The sequence below is a fragment of the Pangasianodon hypophthalmus genome, chromosome 3 (genome assembly GCF_027358585.1).
Source record: "Pangasianodon hypophthalmus isolate fPanHyp1 chromosome 3, fPanHyp1.pri, whole genome shotgun sequence".
Lineage (NCBI taxonomy): Eukaryota > Metazoa > Chordata > Actinopteri > Siluriformes > Pangasiidae > Pangasianodon > Pangasianodon hypophthalmus.
The window spans coordinates 28,859,582-28,880,916 of record NC_069712.1 but is presented as its reverse complement, the minus strand read 5'-3'; the positions used below and the strand labels follow the sequence as shown (position 1 = coordinate 28,880,916).

Genomic DNA, 21,335 nt, shown 5'->3' with positions numbered 1-21,335 from the left:
CAGATGAGCACAGTCCCTTGTGAATTCAAAACAATTGACATGATTCAAGCTGTGATACCAGGTTAAGGTTATGGAATGGTGAAGGAAGCATTTGTTTCAGTTATTTTGTAGAAAATTAAATAAAATCTAAACATGTTGACCTCACTGATTTGAATTTGTATGAATTTCATGAGATTTCAGGGAGTCTTCATGGAGCCTTGATTAAACATGCTCGATTAAATTTAATCCAAGCAGCCCTGTAAGACGGATCTGCAGTGAAACCTAAACTGGTAAAGAGCCTGTAGGATGGTTGGTTCTCCTCCTCAATGAAGCAGTAGACTGGGAAGCCCTCTGAATGCAGTTTCTTTGCCAATATGGTGACCAGGGCTTTGGCGTAGCCTTTCCGTCTGTGCTCTGGCATTGTGTACAGTATTCCCATCGCGCAGGAAGCATAGGTCAAAATCCATGACACCGGCCGACCCTCTGAGTCCAGCACGCAACACGAAGGGAAATTCATGATCATGTTCCTGATGGACGCTTCACTGAATTCACCAATGCCAAACTTCCACGTGCTATTGACCAGAGCAATGTGCGACTCGTTAAGTGACGATACTCGTATGGGTAACCTGTGGCAGATCAAGAGGTGGGTTTACCCTGATATTTGGTAACATTTGTACTGTTTATTGGGTTCTATTTCTTTTGAAATAGAAACAGAAATACAACAGTAAAAATATTTTTAAAATCTATAATATATATATATATATATATATATATATATATATATATATATATATATATAGTATATATTCAGTTACTGGCAATATAAAAAGGATGTATGAAAAGAATCAACAGTTTGTCTATTACATGAAAGGAAAGGCAGGTTAAAATATGGCATGAGTGGTTTGAGTATTATCTGTTAACTAAGCATCCTAATGGTAAAGTTACCTTTCACTTGTAAGGTTAGACGGATTCTGCAGTTGCATCAGGTGGCACACATGATCTTTGTTCACTGGCACCCCTCTGCTCACAGCTACGAACTTTAGCATCTCCTCATGGCACAGGTCAACACCTGAACAGATGTTTAATAGGTTTCAGAGTAAAATTAACTTATTCAATGGGAGGAGAAAGTCTAAATTCTTGAAAAAGTGAAAGTACATCACTGGAGGGAGAACAACTGTTTGTTTTGTGTGACATTAATTATTAGGAGGCTTTTAAAATGCTTTAATGGGAAGTCCGAGAAATGAATACTTAGACTGAGGTACTGCTTCCAGTCAAGAACATCTGTCCTGATCAGTATGTTCCTGAGAGTTGTTTCATCCATGGTAAAAATGCTTATGGCTTTAAAATGGTCTGATTTCTGTAAACGTGACAAACAGACCAACAAAAATGTAAAGATTAGCTACTTTGAGCAGAGCATATTATACATTACCCAAAATCAGTTACACATTGAAGTCATCTTCTGTAATACCTGCTGCCGTTTTGGTCTGATAAATAGCACACTGAAATCTGGCCACTGGTCCACCAGCACATCTGAGGGATCAGCTTCTATTCTATTAATTATACAAATATATCCATATACCTGAAGACAAAAAAAAACAAGAATAAAATAAATATACAGAATTTTTCAATTTCCTGACTGTATTTCCGTTGGTATGCATTAAAGGTGGTTTGGTCATGCTTCGGTCAAGGTGCTCAGGATCTCCTGTCCCCTCTCTGGAGAGGAACTGCTACAGAGGTGCTGCTACAGTCCAAGATCCAAGTGATTATGTGATTATATCAGAGGATCTAGGGTATAACAGATTTCTGTCACAACAAAAAAGGTGAAAGCAATTCAGAGCATTCCCCACCCCCTCAAAAATCAGGTGTGTGCTTTCCAGTGCATTCCAGGCAGGGCATGATTATTGCTTTGTGCAGTGGTACTGCCCTGCCAGTTCTCTTCTGTAGCCTCTCAACAGCAGTCTGAGAAAGTGAGATAGAACTCAGCCACCAAAGCCGCCTTCCAACACCTGAAAGAAGCACTGTCTGCATAGGCGGCACTCTGGAACCCGAATTCCAGCCACCTGCAGACAGTCATCTGAAACTGGAGGTGAGGAGCTTACAGTTATTTACATCAGCCATAAATCTCCTGGAGTGTGCTGGCACAACAGTGGAGTGGTGGCACTAGCAATAAAGTGGCCAGTGGAGGACCACCAGTACAAACCAAAAGGGTGACTCTTCACACTTGCAATGGACCTTGCACCCTACCAATAAATGGCCTTGCCTAAAAACACTAATGCCTGGGTGACAAGAAGGCCGCCCTTCATGCCACTATTTAAACTTCTGGGAGTAAACTGAGCCACTGACTCAACTTGCCCCAACATCACTGGCACGTTTTACCTGTTTCACACAGTGGCACAGATCCACGGGGGGGGGGTTCTCCCCTATCTCTGAAATATGACTCGTAAGCTATTATCCAGCAAGCAAATCTGAATGGCCAATTGTTTATGATCAGTAACATAAATATTAAACTCCCAAATGTGTAAAAATCTGTTTATTTCAGCATAACTTCATGTGCATGTCAGCCCCGTGCAGAGTTCATTTAAGTTCAAACACCCAGAGATGAACACTTAAAGTTAATTCAGCACTGTTTTTCTCCTTTCCTTTCCTCTTTAACTGCAGCCCGTGCTGCTCCAATATCTGTGGTAGTCTAATAATAAGAAAACAAAATCTTTCGATAATGAAAACCTGATCATGAAACTGCTTATTTACATCAGGAAAAGCCAAAAAAGCCAAACAGAGGTTGGAGAAGTCATAGCTGATGCCTGTGCTGTTTACAGACCTGCAGTGACTGGGGAAAGTAATGTGTGAGTGCTTCCTCTGCTTTCCTCAGCTCCTCCTTGCTCAGCAGCTTCATGGCTCTGTAAAGCTCCTGCTGATGAGGACATCCAGTCACAAACTAAACAAACTCAGATTCAGATAGAGTTTAAGCTTTACTTGCCCTCTCTAGACAACACATTGATTGTAGCCTTAGGAGAATAAATATGCTGTTATTGTATACACTTTTACACCTGCACATTCGTTAGCTATTTTATACTGGGTCTAAATTTCAGGGTGGTTTCTTCCCACCAGTTCCTGCCCACTTTTCTATGCCTCTGCCACTAGGTGGTGGTTTCAGGGTTATCTCTAGAGCAAGTGCTTGAATGTTTGTAGGATTAACAGTGGATATAAAAAGTCTGCATATCCCTGTTAAAATTACAGGTTTTAAGCAAAATCATAAACACTAGCAAGACAGCAGATGGTAGCTTAAGTAAGTTTTGTGTATATGTAAGGAAAAAAACACTTGGTGGTGTGCTGGTAAAGGAAAATAATCCATGATGAGGTGGTGTGATATGGTCCAATATGAAGTGTAGTGACTGTTACTACACTAAAGTGCATTATTTTTCCTATAACAGCACATCTCGAAGCGACAGTGTGGGACTGTGAAGCCCACATTTATACAGGCTGACAACTTTTACTAACTAAATCTAATCAGCTACTAGCTATCTTTTACCTACCTTTTACTTTTAGTTGGTAAAATTTGTCTTTTCAGACTTTGTGTGTAAAATAAAGGTTAAGTAAGTGAATTGTTTACATACTTCCTCCAGAATATAACATTAGCAAGATTCAACACCATCAAAAGTCTAAATTCTTCAGTGAATGTACTTCATTGGAGGGAGAACAACAGTTCTTATGAAATATTAATTATTAGGAGGCCTTTTTAATGCCATAATGAGAAGACTGAGAAATGAATACTTACTGTAGACTGAGGTACTGCTTCCAGTCAAGAACGTCTGTCCCGATCAGTATGTTCCTGAGAGTTGTTTTATCCTCGGTAAAAAAGCTTATGACTTTAAAAAGGTCTGGTTTCTGTATATTTGACAAAAAGATCAATAAAACAATTGACACTTTTGGTCAGCTCTTTGTCTGTTGTTTCAGCACAGCATATTACACATTAAGCTAAAAAAGTTCCACAGTGAAGTCATCTTCTGTAATACCTGCCACCCTTTTGCTCTGATGAGTAGCACACTGAAATCTGGCCACTGGTCCAACAGCACTATGGGGTCAGCTTTGACACTATTAATTCTAAAAACATAACTATATAATTGAAGACCCGAAAAAAAAAAGAATACAATAATTTTACAGAGTTTTTCAAAAACACTTACGCACTTATTCATTCACACCTGCAAAGACCAGTGATTAAACATAAGCACCTCAGCACCAGCTCGGCACCTTCATGTTTCTGCAAAGCTCCTGCTGCTCAAATGCAGTCAGAAACAAAATGCAGTCAGAAACAAAATGCAGTCCAACGAGTCTGACTCACTCTCTCCAGACAACATAACACCTTTTAGTTATCCAATTACATTAACAGCACACACACACACTTTTTTTTTTTTTTTTTTGCAAGCAACGACAGAAATAACAGGTCACTCCATGGTGCTCTAGTTAAGGATAGTCACTATTTTACAAATAAAGCATGATGTAGATTCTGCACACTCCTGAAACTCCACAGGGCAATGAAGTGGGTTAGTATCCAGATAACTCGATGGATGTTGGGTGTTTGATCTTGGGGGCCCGCCTTTGCTTATAAGCACATATGAGCCTACTGATCCAACTACACAACTTCAGAGGCTGGTGGCTGTACATACAAGTCTGTCATTTAGGCTAGAATTCAGAACTGCCTAGGAAGCAATTGTGGGCTAGTTTTTGGGTTTTTTGTTTTTTAGTTCTACCATTAGCATGCACTAAATAACCATTAGATGGCACAATTTTCCCTGATGCTGCACTTTATTCTACACCTGGATGTTGTCCCAAGAGTAGCAGATTACAACTCAGCTTTCATTTTGTGCACTGTTGGCAGCTGTATTTGGAGTCTTTCTGTCAAGTATATTAAAGACATTAATAACTCATCTTGCTACAGATTACAATTAAAAAACATTCGTCCACATAAAATAGCGATAGAATCCTAAGGAATGACCTACAAAGTTCTATTATTATACTGTATTGTACTGTAGTGTATATACTGTACATTCACATGGAGATATCCCCTATATAGTAAACACTGAGAATAATAATAATTCAAGTTTCCAGAAAAACATCCTTAGTAGCTGTGAAAGCTTTTGATTCTACAGGAGATGAAACCAGTTTATAAATATATAGTTAATGATGTAACAGTTGTTGTAAAAACATGATATTTATTCAGTAGGGTTACAAACTTTAGAGAGATGTGCTTTTTTATCTTTAAGTTTCCTCACTTCATTGCTCCCATAACAACAAATAGCCATGCAAAGAGGCATGTCATTAATGTTATATGTATCTCGCAAGTGTCTTGCAGCTGGAAAGAAGAAATGGCATGAGGGCACTACTGGAAAACAATCATCCTTGGGGTGCTAATGCATCACACCACCCTGTCGTTTAATATTTTAATAGCACACTCTGTAATGAGTATAATAGCACACTCTGTAGTGATTTATGCCTTATTCATTGGCGTAAGCATAAGCAAGGCATTATATTTGGGCCGCACTCATGTTGCTTTTTCAAATAAAGTATTTGCATGTGCATATTTCCAGTTGTAGCCATAAGTACTGCCCATGGCAAAGCACAATACATGTGTGAGTACTAGGCAACAAGTAATTCATAAAGGCGCAATTATTAATAAAAAAAAAAAAAAGAAAGAAAGAAAGCTTTAAAATTCACAACACTATGTGCAATGGCTCTGCAATGCATAATATCAGCAAAGCCAGCAAAGTTGCTCACTCATTTGAGTAAAGATGTCGATGATGGGCTCTAATGCACTCAGTGGAGTGTATAACCATTATATTTTAGGTTTTCAATCCAATAACTATAGCGATGTAACTGCACCAACCATTAGTGCCTTCTTAATTATTTATGAAATTAGACATATCCTATTGGGCATAGTGCACATTTCCCAGACCTATAGAATCGGGAAAACCATGGATTACATTTCAAATTCCACAACATGAGCATTAGCTAATGCAATACTTAATGACAGAAAAGTCTCAGTTGAATGAGAAGTTGCCACACATTAAGTAGCCTATAACAGAAAAGTACAGCCATGAAGTGGATTTATTTGGCCTTCACTATCTAATTCTGAAAGGATCAAGCTAGAGTTGTTAAATGTTCTAAGCACTGATGGCTAGTAGCGTTATTATTGGTTTGTTGCTCAAAGCTTCAAGTGTCCACTAGAGGTTTCTAGCTATTAAAAAAATATATAAAACAGTAAAGGTTTTCTAGAAGGCAGCAAATTTGGATCAGTATCAGGCAAAAAGACATAAACAGTGTATGTGTGCCAAATAAAGGAATTCTTGAAGGTCTGCTATGTTTTTACTGTAGCCTTTACAGAGCCCCACTAGGGACATCCCTAATTAAAAAAATAATCTGTGATCTGTGGCTACAATTTAGTAATCAGTGGGAACAAGATCATTAAGTAGAGGGAACAAGATAATTAAGTCATGGCCATGACTTGTTTGAATTAAACAAACATAAGACAAATTACCATTCACTTATATGTAAAAATGTCATGTTCAGTAATTAATAATAAATTGAACATGTAAACCTTTCTAGTCTACTAAAAGACCTCCAAGCATGCAGTGGTTTCCATAAAACTCTGTATACATATACACACCAGCTCAGGGACACAACACAATGATCACGTTCTAACAGAGGGCTCCCAAAGACCGAATAAGGATCCATATGCAAAACGTTTAATGATAACCAGGGCTGGGTCAAAACAATCCGGGGCAATAACAGAAAATCTTCAGATAACAAACCATTCCAAATCACAATCCAAAACGGGGTTAAAGAGCAAGGCAATGTTTTAAAATACCAGATGTCTAGGCAAAAGCAGAGAAAAGACAAGGCCAGGCAAGGTCATACACAGAATAGCAAACCAATAAACATTGTAATGTACAGTAACGTAAGGCTTCACAATAACTGAAAGGTCCATGTGCTTTTTATTGAGAACACACAAGAAATGAGTGGAGAAAAGTGATTCAAAACTCGCAAGAGGGCGAGTCTGGAAACATCTGGGCTAGATGTTACACACGTGTTATTAATATGTGGCCACTAAATAAATTTCATATTTACCTAGCATTAAAGAGTATTGGCCACAAATTAATTATCTCATTCCCTCAATTTAATTATCACCTCCCCACACACAGTTATAGCCATGCATTATAGGATCTCATTCCCAACTGTTATAAAGTCCTGGTCAGCTATTTTTTATAAGTAGGCATGTCACCAGTGGGCACAGACTAGACATGAACTTCAGATTAGTGGGCAGAGAAATGAATGAATTTTGAGCTTATAATGCTTTTAATCAGACTTGTGTCGTTCACGAGCAAGTTGAGAGCTGAGTTACATGCGTGAATCAGTTTCCTCCACTTTTCTCTTTTTCTTTTCTTTCAATGCACATAAGCATATACAGGTATATAGGTCACTGATGTACTGTACTTATGTCTGTAATATTAAAATATACCAAAGTATTGTGGTCTTCATCTGGAAGAACATAGTTTCCTTAAATAGGCTTTGAGATATAACATGTACCTGGTCAGAGTATATACTACTCAAACACCCCAACATAAGGCATCAAGTCATTAGAGGAAAGCAGTAGAAGGATCAATACAAAGTTTCTGGGCTAGGTTCAAGTTTCAGTATAATAGGATACAATGGGGTAGCAAGACGGAAGCCTTTTTTAACCAAAAAACCTTTCAGCGTACTTTCAAAAACTCATTAAAACAGAACGCCTCAACAGAAAAAAGGGTCCATCATGGACTCGCTCTGTCAAGATCATGTTCATGCTTCTTAGTGTGTATGTATGTGTGTGTCTATGTGCGTGTCTTTCAAGCTCCACCAACTGGGACATCCCAGAATTGGAGGACAATTTAGACATCAATACTCTTCAAAATTTTACTTATTCAGTTCATATTTTCTGTTATGTATTTTAAGAAAAGAGGTAATAAATTAAGAAAAATGTATTTGTCCAGCTCAGGCATCAAAGATAATTTTTTATGAGATGTTTTAGCTGTTATGTGTTGACCTTGATGCAACCCTGTTACCGATATTGGGGAACCTGAAAAATTTTAGTTAAAAAACTTTGTTTCCATTAAATTCATTCATATTTCCATGAAATAATCCCTTAATATCTGATTAACAGCTGTGCAAAACATAGGCATACAAAACAGTATATGAACTGATCTCTTTGCCAACAACATGCAGGGTTACATGGACGTAACTTTTGCTGGTCATAAAGTTGTGTAAAACATAAAACAGTATACGTATATACTAAGCAAAACTTATAAACTTATCAGTCCACAAAAGAAATGGCATGGCTTACTATGGTGGCCCACACATCCCTCACAGTCTCCATGTGACCAGAGGTGCAGTTAGAATGGTAAGCTAATATACACTGTTTTATTTATTTTACAAGTTCATTTTACAAAGGTTAAGATTTTTCAAGTATGCAATAAATAATGTAATGATAATTGTGGAAGGGTTGGCATAGTAGTAAAATAAGTAAAGAACATTTTTGCTTATTGCAGAATTGCAATAGATTGTTGCAACAAGTATTCAGCCCTCAGAAAACATTGTTTTTATAGTGTGCTCTAATATTTGACTGTTGCATTAAACATGTTCCTCAATATTTCCTTTCCTACACTAACACGGCCATGTTTTTTCTCTGGGCACACCTCTCTCTCACTCAGATCCTTAATTGTTCTCTTCTTTCCCGCTACATCTCTTCTCCACTTTTCTCTCTCTCTTTTGAGATACTTCTGTCTCCTCTGTTCGTCTGCATCATGCCTGTCACGATAATGCCTCTGATTTTCAGCAGCGCCCAGAAGGCCCAGAATTCTGTAGATATTGAATTTATAACATTTTACTGGTCTATAAAAAGACGAGTATATCTATAAATCATGCAATTGTGTCTAAGCAACTTCCAGCCATCATTGTATTCCCACCAGCTGCTCTATTACCTTTCAAAATTTTATTTATATTTATACAGGTATAATATTGACAAAAAGGTTAAATTTATATAAACATCTCATTTTAATGTCTCAATAAAGATTGACCTCTTTTAAGAAAATTGAAAACTGTTACTCAAAAGATGATAACAGGGTTGCAAGTAACAGGGATGTGCACTGATGTTAATGTTAGTATTTTCTCAAGGAAAGATGCTAAATTAGGAAAGAAATGTCACTGTCAATATCATGACATCATTTATTAAATTAAAAAAGTTTGAAAAAGTACCTTTTTACACTGATAGTGTTACTAACAGGGTTAAGCTGTTAGCAAACGTCCTGATGATGTAATTTCCTGTTTGTCATGTGACCTATTGGTTTTCTATTTCCTTCATCAGGCTATATAGTTTTCAGTAACAGGGTTGAGTAAAAAAAGGTGGGACACAGATTAACACATTTTAACTATTATATTTGACTTGTAATTTGGCCATCATCAAGACAGGAAATAAAAAAAGTATCTTGTTCAACTCAACCTGTAATTTATTTCGTATCCTGGGCATTCTGAGCATCTATTTTATGGAAATTCGTGGGTGGGACAGAAAATGTACTCTAATTCTGGACTCCCCCAATCTATCTATTTATCTATCTATCTCACACTGGTTACAGGAGTCACTGAAAGCACAAAGAGACACAAATAAGTAGACTGGCAGTAATAAGACACAGGTGAGAATCATCAAACATTACCTCTTGGTTCGACTCGCCTCCTGTCCATCACGCACCCGCTGCCACAAGCACCATCCCCACGGTGAAGCATGGAGGCAGCATCACGCTTCACCGCATCTGTCAATTTTGGTGCAAAAGGCTTCTCCTAAAACACTGAAGATGAAGAGGAATTTCATCTTTCAGCATGACAATGAGCTGAAGCACACCAAGCCATTCCTCCAAATCAACAAAGTAATGGCTTCACCAAAATAAGATCAAGGCTTTGGAATGGCCCAGCCAGAGTCCAGATCTAAATCTGATCAAAAATCTATGGGGTGATCTGAAGACGGCTCTGCACATGAGATGCCCAGCCACTTTGAGTCTTTTTCAAGGAAGAATGGTAAAATATTGCTAAGTCAAGATGTGCCAAACTGACTGACTTTTACCCAAAGAAATGTGCTTCAAATAAATATTACTTTAGGGGAATGCGCACTTATGCAACCAGGTTATTGTACATTTTTTATTTTTCATTTTTTCCCCCTAAAATGATTGTTATCGTTTTTCACATTCATTTATATGTTACAATTTCACAATAAAGGTAGAAAATGTTCTGATATGATTTATCTTGGTTTCATTTTTTTTACTTCACAAAAACCTCCCATTTTAACAGGGGTGTGTAGAATTTTTATATTTGTTGTTTGGTGTGTGACAAAACACATCACTCCCCTGCAAGTCTAACAATGTCAAATGTAATCATATAAAGCTTTTATGCTCATGTGATCTAAAAGGTTATGGGCATTGTCTTGTCTTGAGAGTGTGAGTTAAACTCGTTGAACTCGTTCTTTAACTCCATTTACAGTACTGAACTGCATTAGTGCAGAAGGAGCTTCGCTGGATCATGGAGGTGCTGAGCAAAGAAGAGTTGAAGAAAGCTGAGGAAGTGCTTAGCCAGTACTTTCCCCAGTCGCAGGAGGTCTGTAAACCATACTACATTATAATTGTTTCTGTAGGATATTCCTTGCCAGTCTTTGGCATTGTGCCACTCATTATGGTGGCAAATTGGTTTTATCATTAGGCTATAGAAAAGTATTTTTCAGTGAAAAATGTGTTTTTGAAAAGGACGAAAAATTCGGGGACTGATTTAAAAGAATCATAAATCATAACTTTTAAATCATACATTAAATCATTGCAGTGTTCATGTGTAACTGTGTACGCCTAAATGAACACTGTACTGAGTTAAGCTGCCAAGCTACATGAAGGAAAAAACATGATGGAAGTGATGCTGAAATAATTAATGCAAACAGTGGATTTAATATGCTATGTTTCAATAATGTTTTGCATTTTTTTTTATTTGCTTATTGGAAATATTCTGCCGGATTGTACATGCTAAAAAAAATCATATCAAAGATAAATTATTAATTTAGTTTAGCAGTTTTTAATCATTCACTAGAAATCTACTGTGATATAACTACTAAAATATTTTTAATGCACTGTAAAATCCAGATGATGAATTAACACCTACAAAGTTTATTTAATAGATACTCCAGATGAACCCTGTAAGAGATTGTTTAGCACGGTTTTGCTCAGATTTTATAAGGCTGCGAACTTTGAACTTGAAGAGGAGAAATAAGTAAAGGACAAAAACCTAAGAGACAGTGATTTCCTTTTCCACCCAGTTTCCATACCAGTTTAGCAATACTAGTATCCCAATACAATCTGGTCGACAATACTTTTAAAATTGAAACTGCGACTATTACAACAACAACAACTACTACTACTACTACTAATAATAATAATAATAATAATAATGATAATAATAATAAATATACCCACAAGCAGTGATCTGTAGGGTCCAAGCACTCCTAGCAAATAGTGTCCTCAGTGGTCAATTCTTGCCATAGATAAATAGAACAACAAAGAGAACATGATTATGAATATGCCCATGAAGATGAATATACTTATTATGTTTTGTGATGATAGTTCAAGGTTAGTCAAGTGAATTGCCTGTTGAAATCTAATTGACTGAAGTAGGCCATGAACCTACCATTCAAGTTTCATGATGATAGCTCAATAGTAATCCTGTCAAATGCCTGTCAAATGCCTGCTGACATTTAATTGACTGAAGTAGGCCATGTTTTTGGAGTAATTAGGTGATGATTAAAAATCCAGTTACAGACTCAATTGGACTTTTGGTTCTGGAGAAACAGCTATTTGAACTAAACTCTGACCCTTTTGAACATGAATAGCACCCCCTCAATGGTCACTCTGAATGAGACTGCATCAGCCACTAGTAGGTTCCCCCCGAACCTAAAATTCAAGTTTCATGACAATAGCTTCATGGGAGACTGCAGTAGTTACTACTGGGTCCCTCCCTGAACATACCATTCCAGTTTCATGACAATAGGTTAATTTGAGACTCCAGCAGTTAATAGTCAGTCACTTTCCGAACCTACCGTTCAGGTTTCATGATGATAGCTCAACAGTAATCCTGTCAAATGCCTGTCAAATGCCTGCTGAAATCTGATTGGCTGATGGCAGCCATTTTTTAAGTAATTAGGTCATCATAAAAAAATCAATTTACACATTAGCATATAGATGCACCATACCAAATTTCAGCTTGATGGGACTTGTGATCCCTTAATGCTGCCCCCTCTGAATGACCATGCACTATTCTTTGCAACTGCCCTCAGAATCTTGTCCTTATATGTCTTTCAAGTTTTGTGCGAATCTACTCAAACAATCGTGATTTATAGCTGTTTGAATAAATTAGACTCATCCTTGTTACAATTGATTGATTCGTGCCGGCCATATTGTATAAAAATTTCAACGTATTTTTGATAATTATTGAGGTTCAGATAGTAGTGAGTCCCACCCTAAACCTACTATTCAGGTTTTGTGACAATAGCGGAATGCTAACCCTGTCAAATGCCTGCTACGTCTGATTCGCTGATGCTGGCCAAGTTTTTAAGTAACTCGGTCATCATCAAAAATCCACTTACACAACAGCACATAAGCAGCATACCAAATTTCAGCTCAATTGGATTTACAGTTCCCGAGAAACAATTATCTGGCCTTAGCTCCACTCCTATCAATGATCAATGAACCTTTGCATATGACCTCAGAGTCTTGTCCTGTATATGGCTTTAAAGTTTCCATGCAAGCAATCATGAGTTACAGCTGTTTGAGTAAATTAGGCTCCATCTCTTTAGAATTGACTGACGTGTGGTGGCCTTATTGTTTACAAATGTCAGCATGTTTTTGATAATTATAGTATTTTGACTGAGTAGTTTGACATCAAAGTTGTGAAAGGTAGGTCAAAGATCCTAGGTCTAGTTCGCAAAAACCTGAGTGAATGGAGCTAAATGGTTCTTGAGGATTTTGTTGCTTGGGAGAACCCAAGGAATCAGTGGAAAAATAATTTCGTTTATAGGACTTAGGGTTTTTGAGATATGGACCAAAGCATAAAACCCTGCACCACTGGGCCAATCAGGCCAGAGGAAGTACTACCTATTGACCAAGTTTCATGTCTCTACGACTTCCTGTTCGGTCTGCATGATTTGTTTTAAGGCAGAAACTGAAGAAAAAGAAGAAGAAGAAGAAGAAGAAGAGGAAGAAGAATCCGGTGCTTGGAACCCTAAAAATCCTAACAATTACAATAAGATTCCAGTACTTTCGGTGCTTGGACCTCTAATAATGGGAGAGTAAAGGGTGTCCACAGACCGATGCCCCAGCTTCAAATGTACAAATTAAAAGCTTTAAAAGTAAAAATTTTCAAGCTTGTCATTTACATCTAATTAAGTAACCATATTAAATATAAATATGGCATTGTAATTACATGAAATTTATTTGTTTTATTAAGAAAAATAAATTTAAAAATTACAAATAAACAAACTGACAAATAAACTTCTAAAGTAGCTAAAGTAAGACGTTGTACTTTTTGTCTTCAGGCTTATGGATATATTTTTCTGATGAACCGAGCAGAAGTTGACCCCACAGACGTGCTGGTGGACCAGTGGCCAGATTTCAGTGTGCTAATCGTCAAACCAAAAAAGCAGCAGGTATTACACATGATGGCTTCAATGTGGAAATGATTTGGGCTTAAAATATAATACTCTGTGTTGGAATAATGGACAAAATTTTGACAAAATGTAGTTATAGTTCAAAGTTTAATGTTAACAGTTGACCTGTTTCACTCACATACAGAAAACAGACTTTGCGAAGGAGATATGCATTTTTACCAAGAATGAATCATCTCTCAGAAACATACTAATCAGGACAGATGTTCTAGACTGGAAGCAGTACCTCAATCTAAGTATTAATTTCTGACTTCTTATTACAGCACTACAAAGACCCCCAACACAGAAAGTGATACTGTTTAACCTGCAACCTATAACATATCTGTTTAGGTGTTGATCTGCTGCAGGAGGAAATGTTAAAGGCTGTAGCAATGAACAAAGGTGTACCAATGAAGGAAATATCTCGGTGCCACTTAATGAGTCTGCAGGATCCATCTAACCTTACACCTGACAGGTAACTGGCTTACTACCGGGCTCCTCGTGCTACAGTTAATCCACAAATTATGCAATATTTTAACCAGCGAGTGCAAAAACACTGCAAAGAATCTCATAGAGTAAGTAAATTATACATCAGATGGTCCCTTTAACCATTTAAAAGAGCTCATTAATACATCCTGCTTCAACAGGCACTTTTTACAGCTTCAGTTTGGAATCCTTCAGTTTGGAAGCATTCTCTGTTTTCTCTGTTCTCTGGCGTGATGGAAAACTCAAGTTTTGTGGACTTCTCTAGACACGGGTATCCTTCCTAACAGGCGCCGGGTTTTTGATCTGGTTGACTCTATATCTTGCTGTAGTCTTTCACATCTTTTCCTGAATTGGTCAGTTTTTCTTTTCTGTTGCTTTAGTGCTTCCTTCAGAGCCTGAATCTCCCTGTACAACTTAGACTCCCTTCTCCTGACTTTTTTCCTTCCAGCTGTTCTGTCTGAAATAATACACAAATAACTTTTTATTGATCATGTGATGTGTTCATGATCATCATGATCATGTGTTCTATGCCTACCAAAGAATGCTAAGCTGATATTCTGGTCTTTTCATTGTGATTTCATAATAAAATCTGTTGTTGAACCTATTATCTGCTCAATAAACCTGTACCTCTACATTTGAGACTGAGGACCAACTTCAGGACTCTGAGGTGGAGTAGCCTGGTTCTCTATCACTTTCTTTCTCTCTCTGCTCTGGCGCTGGGCTCTTCTCCAGTATGCTCTTTTCCTTCTCTTCTCCCTCTCACTTAAATCTTTCATTGTCTTCACCTTTCCTAGCTTTCTGTCATCATGCCACTTCTCTCTGTGTTTCTGTAAATATGCAGCCCTTCTCTCAGGGTCAGCATCACGCCGAGCCCTATACTGGCACTGTTTCTCAGCAGCAGATAAACCCATCTCCCTAAAACACAAATCACTCTGTTTAATTTTATGGTAGGCTTATTTCAAATCATGGAGTCATATCGATTTTATGAATACTCCATGAAATCATTGTAATATATAGTGTTTACGGTAAGTATGAACTCAGTATCCATAAAGCATTTTAAACACACACACTTTATAATAATATATATTATAACGTTAATGAAGTTTTATGATGCATCATGACACTTCAAGTTGTAACACTTTATCAGTCATGACTAAGCAGAAATAGATATATGTCAAATCTATAATAATATATAGGTTTAAGTCAATCATGAGGAATTCCGAATGCTTTATAACACTTGACAAATGTGAATATAATGTGTACATAATATTATATAACTGAGTTCATAGAAAGTGTGGCCATGATTAGATCAGTTAAGTTTATCCATTGCAATGCAAATCATGGTTTTATGTATATTTTATATATATATATATATATATATATATATATATATATATATATATATATATACACCCAACTAACCTTAACTCTCTACAGGTTACCTTTTCAAGTGTCATCAGTCAAGGAATCTCACGCTGCTCTGATAAATAGCAAATGGAAATTTGGCATGGGTGAATTCACTGAGCCCCTGCTCAGGACCTTGATCAGGAACTTCCCTTCGTGTTGTGTGCTCGACTCAGAGGGTCAGCCAGTGTCATGGATATTGACCTACGCTTCCTGTGCGATGGGAATACTGTACACACTGCCGGAGCACAGACAGAAAGGCTACGCCAAAGCCCTGGTCACCATATTGGCAAAGAAACTTCATTCAGAGGGCTGCCCAGTCTACTGCTTCATTGAGGAAGCAAATCTACCATCCTACAGGCTCTTTACCAGTTTAGGATTCACTGGGGATCCATATTACAGGGCTGTTAGTTTGGCATCAATCAAGTGTCTATGACTCCATGAGTACACTGGGACGAGGGCCATTTCTGTTAGGATCACATGAATGCCAGTTATTAGGTTAGGTAATTAAAATCACCTAAGACTGGTTTTTAAATTTTTTTTATTGAAAAGTCATTGAGCCTCATTTATCAATCTTTTAGTAAAGTTGTGTATAAATCTTTGCATAAGCCAAACCAAAGTAAAAAAATTTCCTCCGGATTTACAAACATTTTGGAAACCAATTTTTGCAAGATGGCAACTCCCCTTCGAACCAAAAAAAAGGCTTCAAAAACACACAATGGGAGAGAAATTTCCCATGTTGTCACTCATATATATACTTCTCACATACTTCTCTCTTTGAAACGTGCAAAACACTTATTCATTAGCAAGAAATACAAGCACAGACAAAACTTGGACATGCCAAATTAGTGAATATCAAATGTAATTTCTTGTGTAAATGCTCATACGAATGGTTTAGGCATAAATCTGTTCACATCCAGCCTGATAAATGAGGCCCAATGTCTTTATGCGGGGATTATACAATAAAAATGTAATTAGAAATTGTTAGCTAGTTGGTTAATTGTTAGCTATTTGGTCTGACTGGGATTACCATGTATGAAACCATGCTGTATGACTGTGACCGGAGACATGCATGTTGCTCATCTTACCCCTACCCTATGAACAGGGCTGGCAAATGTCACCCATTCCAACATCACACCTGCCGGAGAAGGGGGTTAGTTGGAGGGTGTTCAGTAACCCTCTAAATTTTGGGTTTTAAAAATAGTTACATAACTGTCTTTGGATTCTTGCATTTGTTTTAACATTTTTCTTCATGTCTAATGAATATTATAGGGTAAACTTTTAGCATACTGTTTCTCTGGCATTGTATAAACAGACATAAAACCATGAAGACAACCTACCGTTTGTTCACTTTGTCACTCAGCAGGCTAAATTATGCATAAAAAAAATGATGTATATTTAATTGCTTTCTGAGACTAGCTGTACTTAAGAAGCAACTATGTCAATTCCAAATCATTTTGCCAATACATAACTATTACAACTGTCTCTTTGATAGACTCAAAAAAGTGATTGACTGGCTTTCCTCTCTAGATAGATATATATATCCCAAGCAGCCATAACATTAAAACCGCTGACAGACGAAGTGAATAACATTGATTATCTCATTACAATGGCACCTGTCAAGGGGTGAGATGTATTAGGGAGTGGAAGTGAACAGTCAGTTTTCAAAGTTGATGTGTTGGGTAAGTGTAAGGTTCTGAGCGACTTTGACAAGAGCCAAACTGTGATGCTTAGATGACTGGGTCAGAGCGTCTCCAAAACCGCAGATCTTGTGGGGTGTAACAGGTATGCAGTGGTTAGTACCTACCAAAAGTGGTGCAGGGAAGGACAACCGGTGAACCGGCGGCAGTGTCATGGGTGTCCAAGGCTCACTGATGCACGTGGGGAGTGAAGGCTAGCCCGTCTGGTCCGAGCCAACAGAAGAGCTACTGTAGCTCAAATTGCTGAAAAAGTTAATGCTGGCTATGATAGAAAGGTGTCAGAACGCACAGTGCATCACAGCTTGCTGTGTATGGGGCTTCGTAGCCACACACCGGTCAGAGAGCCCATGCTGAACCCTGTCCATCGCCGAAAGCACCTACAATGAGCACGTGAGCATCGGAACTGGACAATGGTGCAATGGAAGAAGGTGGCCTGGTCTGAAGAATCACATTTTCTTTTATGTCATGTGGACGGCTGGGTGCATGCGTGTCGGTTACCTGGGGAAGAGATGGCACCAGGATGCATTATGGGAAGAAGGCAAGCCGGAAGAGGCAGTCTGATGCTTTGGGCAATGTTCTGCTGGGAAACCTTGGGTCCTGGCATTCATCTGGATGTTACTTTGATACATATCACTTGTATATTGTAACAAAATAATCAATATTATTCACTTCACCTGTCAATGGTTTTAATGTTATGGTTGATCGGTGTATATACAGTATATATGTATGTGTGTGTGTGTGTGTGTGTTATGCACTGTTTGGTACTAAGGTTCTTATTCTGATGCAAGTTGTATGCAAATGAATATGCAGAGGTAGAGTTGGAACCTATACTTGTTAACCACAGCTGGGTTGTTTTTTTGAACATCTGACATTTAGTCTTACCTTTAACATTCATGTTTCTCTGTTCACATATTTAAATATCCACAAACAGACAAGTTTAGACAGCTATGTTAGCTGGCTATCAGGAGGAGTGTTATCGGAACAAATGTTTCTCCTCTTGTTAAAACACTCTGGGATCCTTTACCCACCTGGGCATGATGAGCCAGTAGGCTTCTGTGCCCTTAAATGTTTTAAGGCATTTTCCAGAAAAGGGAGAGGGGTTGTGTATGAGATGACAAACACAGTTTTAGGAAGTATTCTGCCAGTTTAGGTGGGTCAGTAGTTCAGGGGAAAGTACATAAAGCTCACAGCCTATTTTATTAATTTTGTTTTAATTCTCTTCCAAAATAAGGTGAGTAATTTTGGCAATTTTAACTTCTGCATAATTCCCAAATATGGCATCCACAGCAGAAAAATCACGTGATGGAAATGCCAGTTTAGGCTACAGCTAGAATAGTACTTCTTGTTTCCTTGTTTCATCTTCCACAATTACAGCAACTGCGTCTAAGCCATTTGTGTCATATGCAATATACTATTTCTTAAATCGAATTCAAAAAGTATGTTCAATCACTGCTAAACCCCACAGCGACATCTGCTGGTCTTGATCTGAACTAAATGTTAGAAAGTAAATTCATTTTGTCTTCCTTTAGTTTTGTTAGCATATTTTATTGTAACTGTTTATTCAGCCTGATTTTACACTGGTCATGCCATAGGTCAGTAATATTAATAGAACAAGAGAAAAGAGGGAAAATCAATCAGAGCCATCGGAAAAGCATTGGGCAACAATTTGGAATGTCCTGAAAAAGACAGAAACCACTGGTGTACTAACAACCAGTGGAACAGGTCAGGTAGGAAACACATGGAACATGGAACAGGTCAGCAAGGAAACACCAGCAGTTGATGACAGAAACATTGTGAGAGCTGTGAAGAAAAACCCAAATCAACAGTCAGCGACATCACCAGCAACCTCCACAAGGCAGGGATGAAGGTATCACAATCCACCATTCGAAGAAGAACAGAAATATAGAGGCCATATCACAAGATGCAAACCACTCATCAGCAATAAATGTCAGAAGGCCAGACTGGAATTCACAAAGAAACAGAGAGATGATCCACAAAGGTTCTCAATCCAAAGTGTGGAGAAAGGATCTACTCAGGATCCAAAACATACAAGCTCATCAGTCAAGTATGGTGGAGGTAGTGTCATGATGGTAGCAGCAGAATAAACACAGAAGTCTACAAAAACATTCTGTCTGCCAATTTACAGAGAAATGTTGTTGTTGTTCCTCTTTTGGCTGCTCCTGTTAGGAGTCACCACAGCGGATCGTTGGTCCGCGTATTTTGATTTGGCACAGTTTTTACGCCGGATGCCCTTCGTGACGCAACTCTCCCCAGTTTTATCCAGGCTTGGGACCGGTACTGAGAGAGCACTGTTGCATGCAACCCCAGTGGCTGGGGTCGGTTCCCTGGCCGGGAATCGAACCCGGGCCGCAAAACACATTATCAACACAACAAAGGACTTCATCAGGGAAAAAAAGTGGAAGGTTATAGACTGGCCAAGTCAATCACCAGACCTTAACCCATTTGAGCATGCATTTCATCTCCTGAAGACGAGACTGAAGGGAGAAACCCCCATAACTAACAACAACTGAAAGAAGCTGTGGTACAAGTCTGGAAAAGTATCACAAAAATTCAAAAGAATTCAAGTTTGGAGATGTCAGTTGGTCACCGGCTTGATGCAGTGAGATACGCAACCAAATATTAAGTGTTATTTACTTTAAGATGATCTGTTCCTATACTTTTGCTCACCTAAAAATTGGGTGATCTGCCACCAAAGGTGGCAAGTTTTTAACACATCTAGATGGAAATATCAGGAAATTAAATCTGAAATTCTGATCTATTGTCTCATATACAAGTGTAGGATGGAGCGTAGGATTATATTTATTTATTTTAATTAAAATGCCATTTTATATAAGGAGGACTGAGCATTTGCTGCCCATAGTCCTACACCTTGTAAATACGGGTTCGTGGTGTGTTGTAAGTGGTAATGTGCAAGTTGTAATAATGTCATTTCTCACCTCGGGACATTGGAAGTTAAAGTGGGGGGAAAAAACATTCACGCCTCCATGAAAGTGTGTCTTTTGTTTGCTCTGTCAGGGCATTTATGCTCATAAAAAGCTACTTTAACAGCACGGTTACAGTTCCATACCTGACTGGCTATTGCTACTGTTCTACTATAGTGAACTTCAAACATTCATGCAACATTTTGAACAGAATTTGCAGCACAGCAACAACAGCGGACAATAGCTTGTTGCTAGCGAGTAGCTTAGCAACAAGCCAGCTAGCGGACCATAGCGAGTAGCGTTAGCAACAAGCTAAAGTTAGTGATAACGCTAATGTTGATGATAACCTTCTCAAAACAGCGATTAGTATGGTCACTGTTATAGATATTAACCAAGTACTGTATCTGTATGTTAACTGATCTAAAGCCGATACTGCTATAAACTAATTTCAGAGTAGAGAAGTGGGACTTGACACTTCACAGTGTGAGCCGCCATGTTGATTTGACGTCACTCCGTAAACAGTTAAGGAGCCGGCAGACTAGCCCAAGTTGAGCTGAAATTTCAGGTTGAGGTGAGTGGTTTCTGTGGTATTTACCCGTTGTAGACGGTTGTAATCTCCCCTGTGACATGATACTTTCAGTTTCTGTAAGAGTATCTTAAAGAAATGTCTTAAAATCCATTTGTACAATGTTGCTTTGAATTTATTATCATAATTGCACCTGTGTAATGTGTTATGGTCTTTTATCATACCATTGTAATTTGTTCTATGCATTCTTGTGTTACTTTGTGTCTTATTTTAGTAAATCACGTGAAGGCTTGTGGTTTATGAAGTAGCTTGGTTAAGAAATAGTCATTTATATGTGAAACTTCACCCAGAGTAAACCCAAGCTCAGAATTTCATTCACCTTTGTTTTTATTCGAAAGGACAAAGCCATTACTGAAGAATGAATACACTTTGTCTTTAAAACATACGATTATATCCTGTTGTGTGACTAAAAATGAGCAGGAGATTGCAGATGTAGTGCAGTGAGAAAGGGGGGGAGAGGGAAAAAAAAAAAAAAAAAAAAAAAAAAA

At 38.0% G+C, this 21,335-nt stretch overlaps 2 protein-coding genes across 7 annotated transcripts; one reads left to right on the top strand and one right to left on the bottom strand.

The window, feature by feature from the left end:
* Window positions 1-163: 163 nt before the first annotated feature.
* On the bottom strand, window positions 164-20,762 carry LOC113542012 (glycine N-acyltransferase-like protein 3). Of its 6 annotated transcripts, XM_034302594.2 has the most exons (9): window positions 20,277-20,762; window positions 11,508-11,565; window positions 9,717-9,848; window positions 3,755-3,864; window positions 2,798-2,890; window positions 1,448-1,558; window positions 1,228-1,336; window positions 925-1,048; window positions 164-605 (listed from the first exon to the last, which is right to left on the bottom strand). In XM_034302594.2, exons 5-9 carry the CDS (start codon window positions 2,870-2,872, stop codon window positions 188-190), a joined length of 837 nt encoding a protein of 278 aa, XP_034158485.1. In that variant the 5' UTR covers window positions 2,873-2,890; window positions 3,755-3,864; window positions 9,717-9,848; window positions 11,508-11,565; window positions 20,277-20,762; the 3' UTR covers window positions 164-187. The 6 variants fall into 6 exon arrangements, with proteins under 6 accessions (XP_034158485.1, XP_034158484.1, XP_034158489.1 ...); XM_034302593.2 differs by lacking the exons at window positions 9,717-9,848; window positions 11,508-11,565; window positions 20,277-20,762 and adding exons at window positions 3,993-4,080; window positions 4,161-5,062; XM_034302598.2 differs by lacking the exons at window positions 9,717-9,848; window positions 11,508-11,565; window positions 20,277-20,762 and adding exons at window positions 3,993-4,080; window positions 4,165-5,062.
* LOC113542013 (glycine N-acyltransferase) lies at window positions 485-18,548 on the top strand. The gene is made up of 6 exons (XM_026939250.3): window positions 485-622; window positions 10,534-10,647; window positions 13,622-13,732; window positions 13,878-13,986; window positions 14,081-14,204; window positions 15,653-18,548. Exons 2-6 carry the CDS (start codon window positions 10,573-10,575, stop codon window positions 16,053-16,055), a joined length of 822 nt encoding a protein of 273 aa, XP_026795051.1. The 5' UTR covers window positions 485-622; window positions 10,534-10,572; the 3' UTR covers window positions 16,056-18,548.
* Window positions 20,763-21,335: the final 573 nt, after the last annotated feature.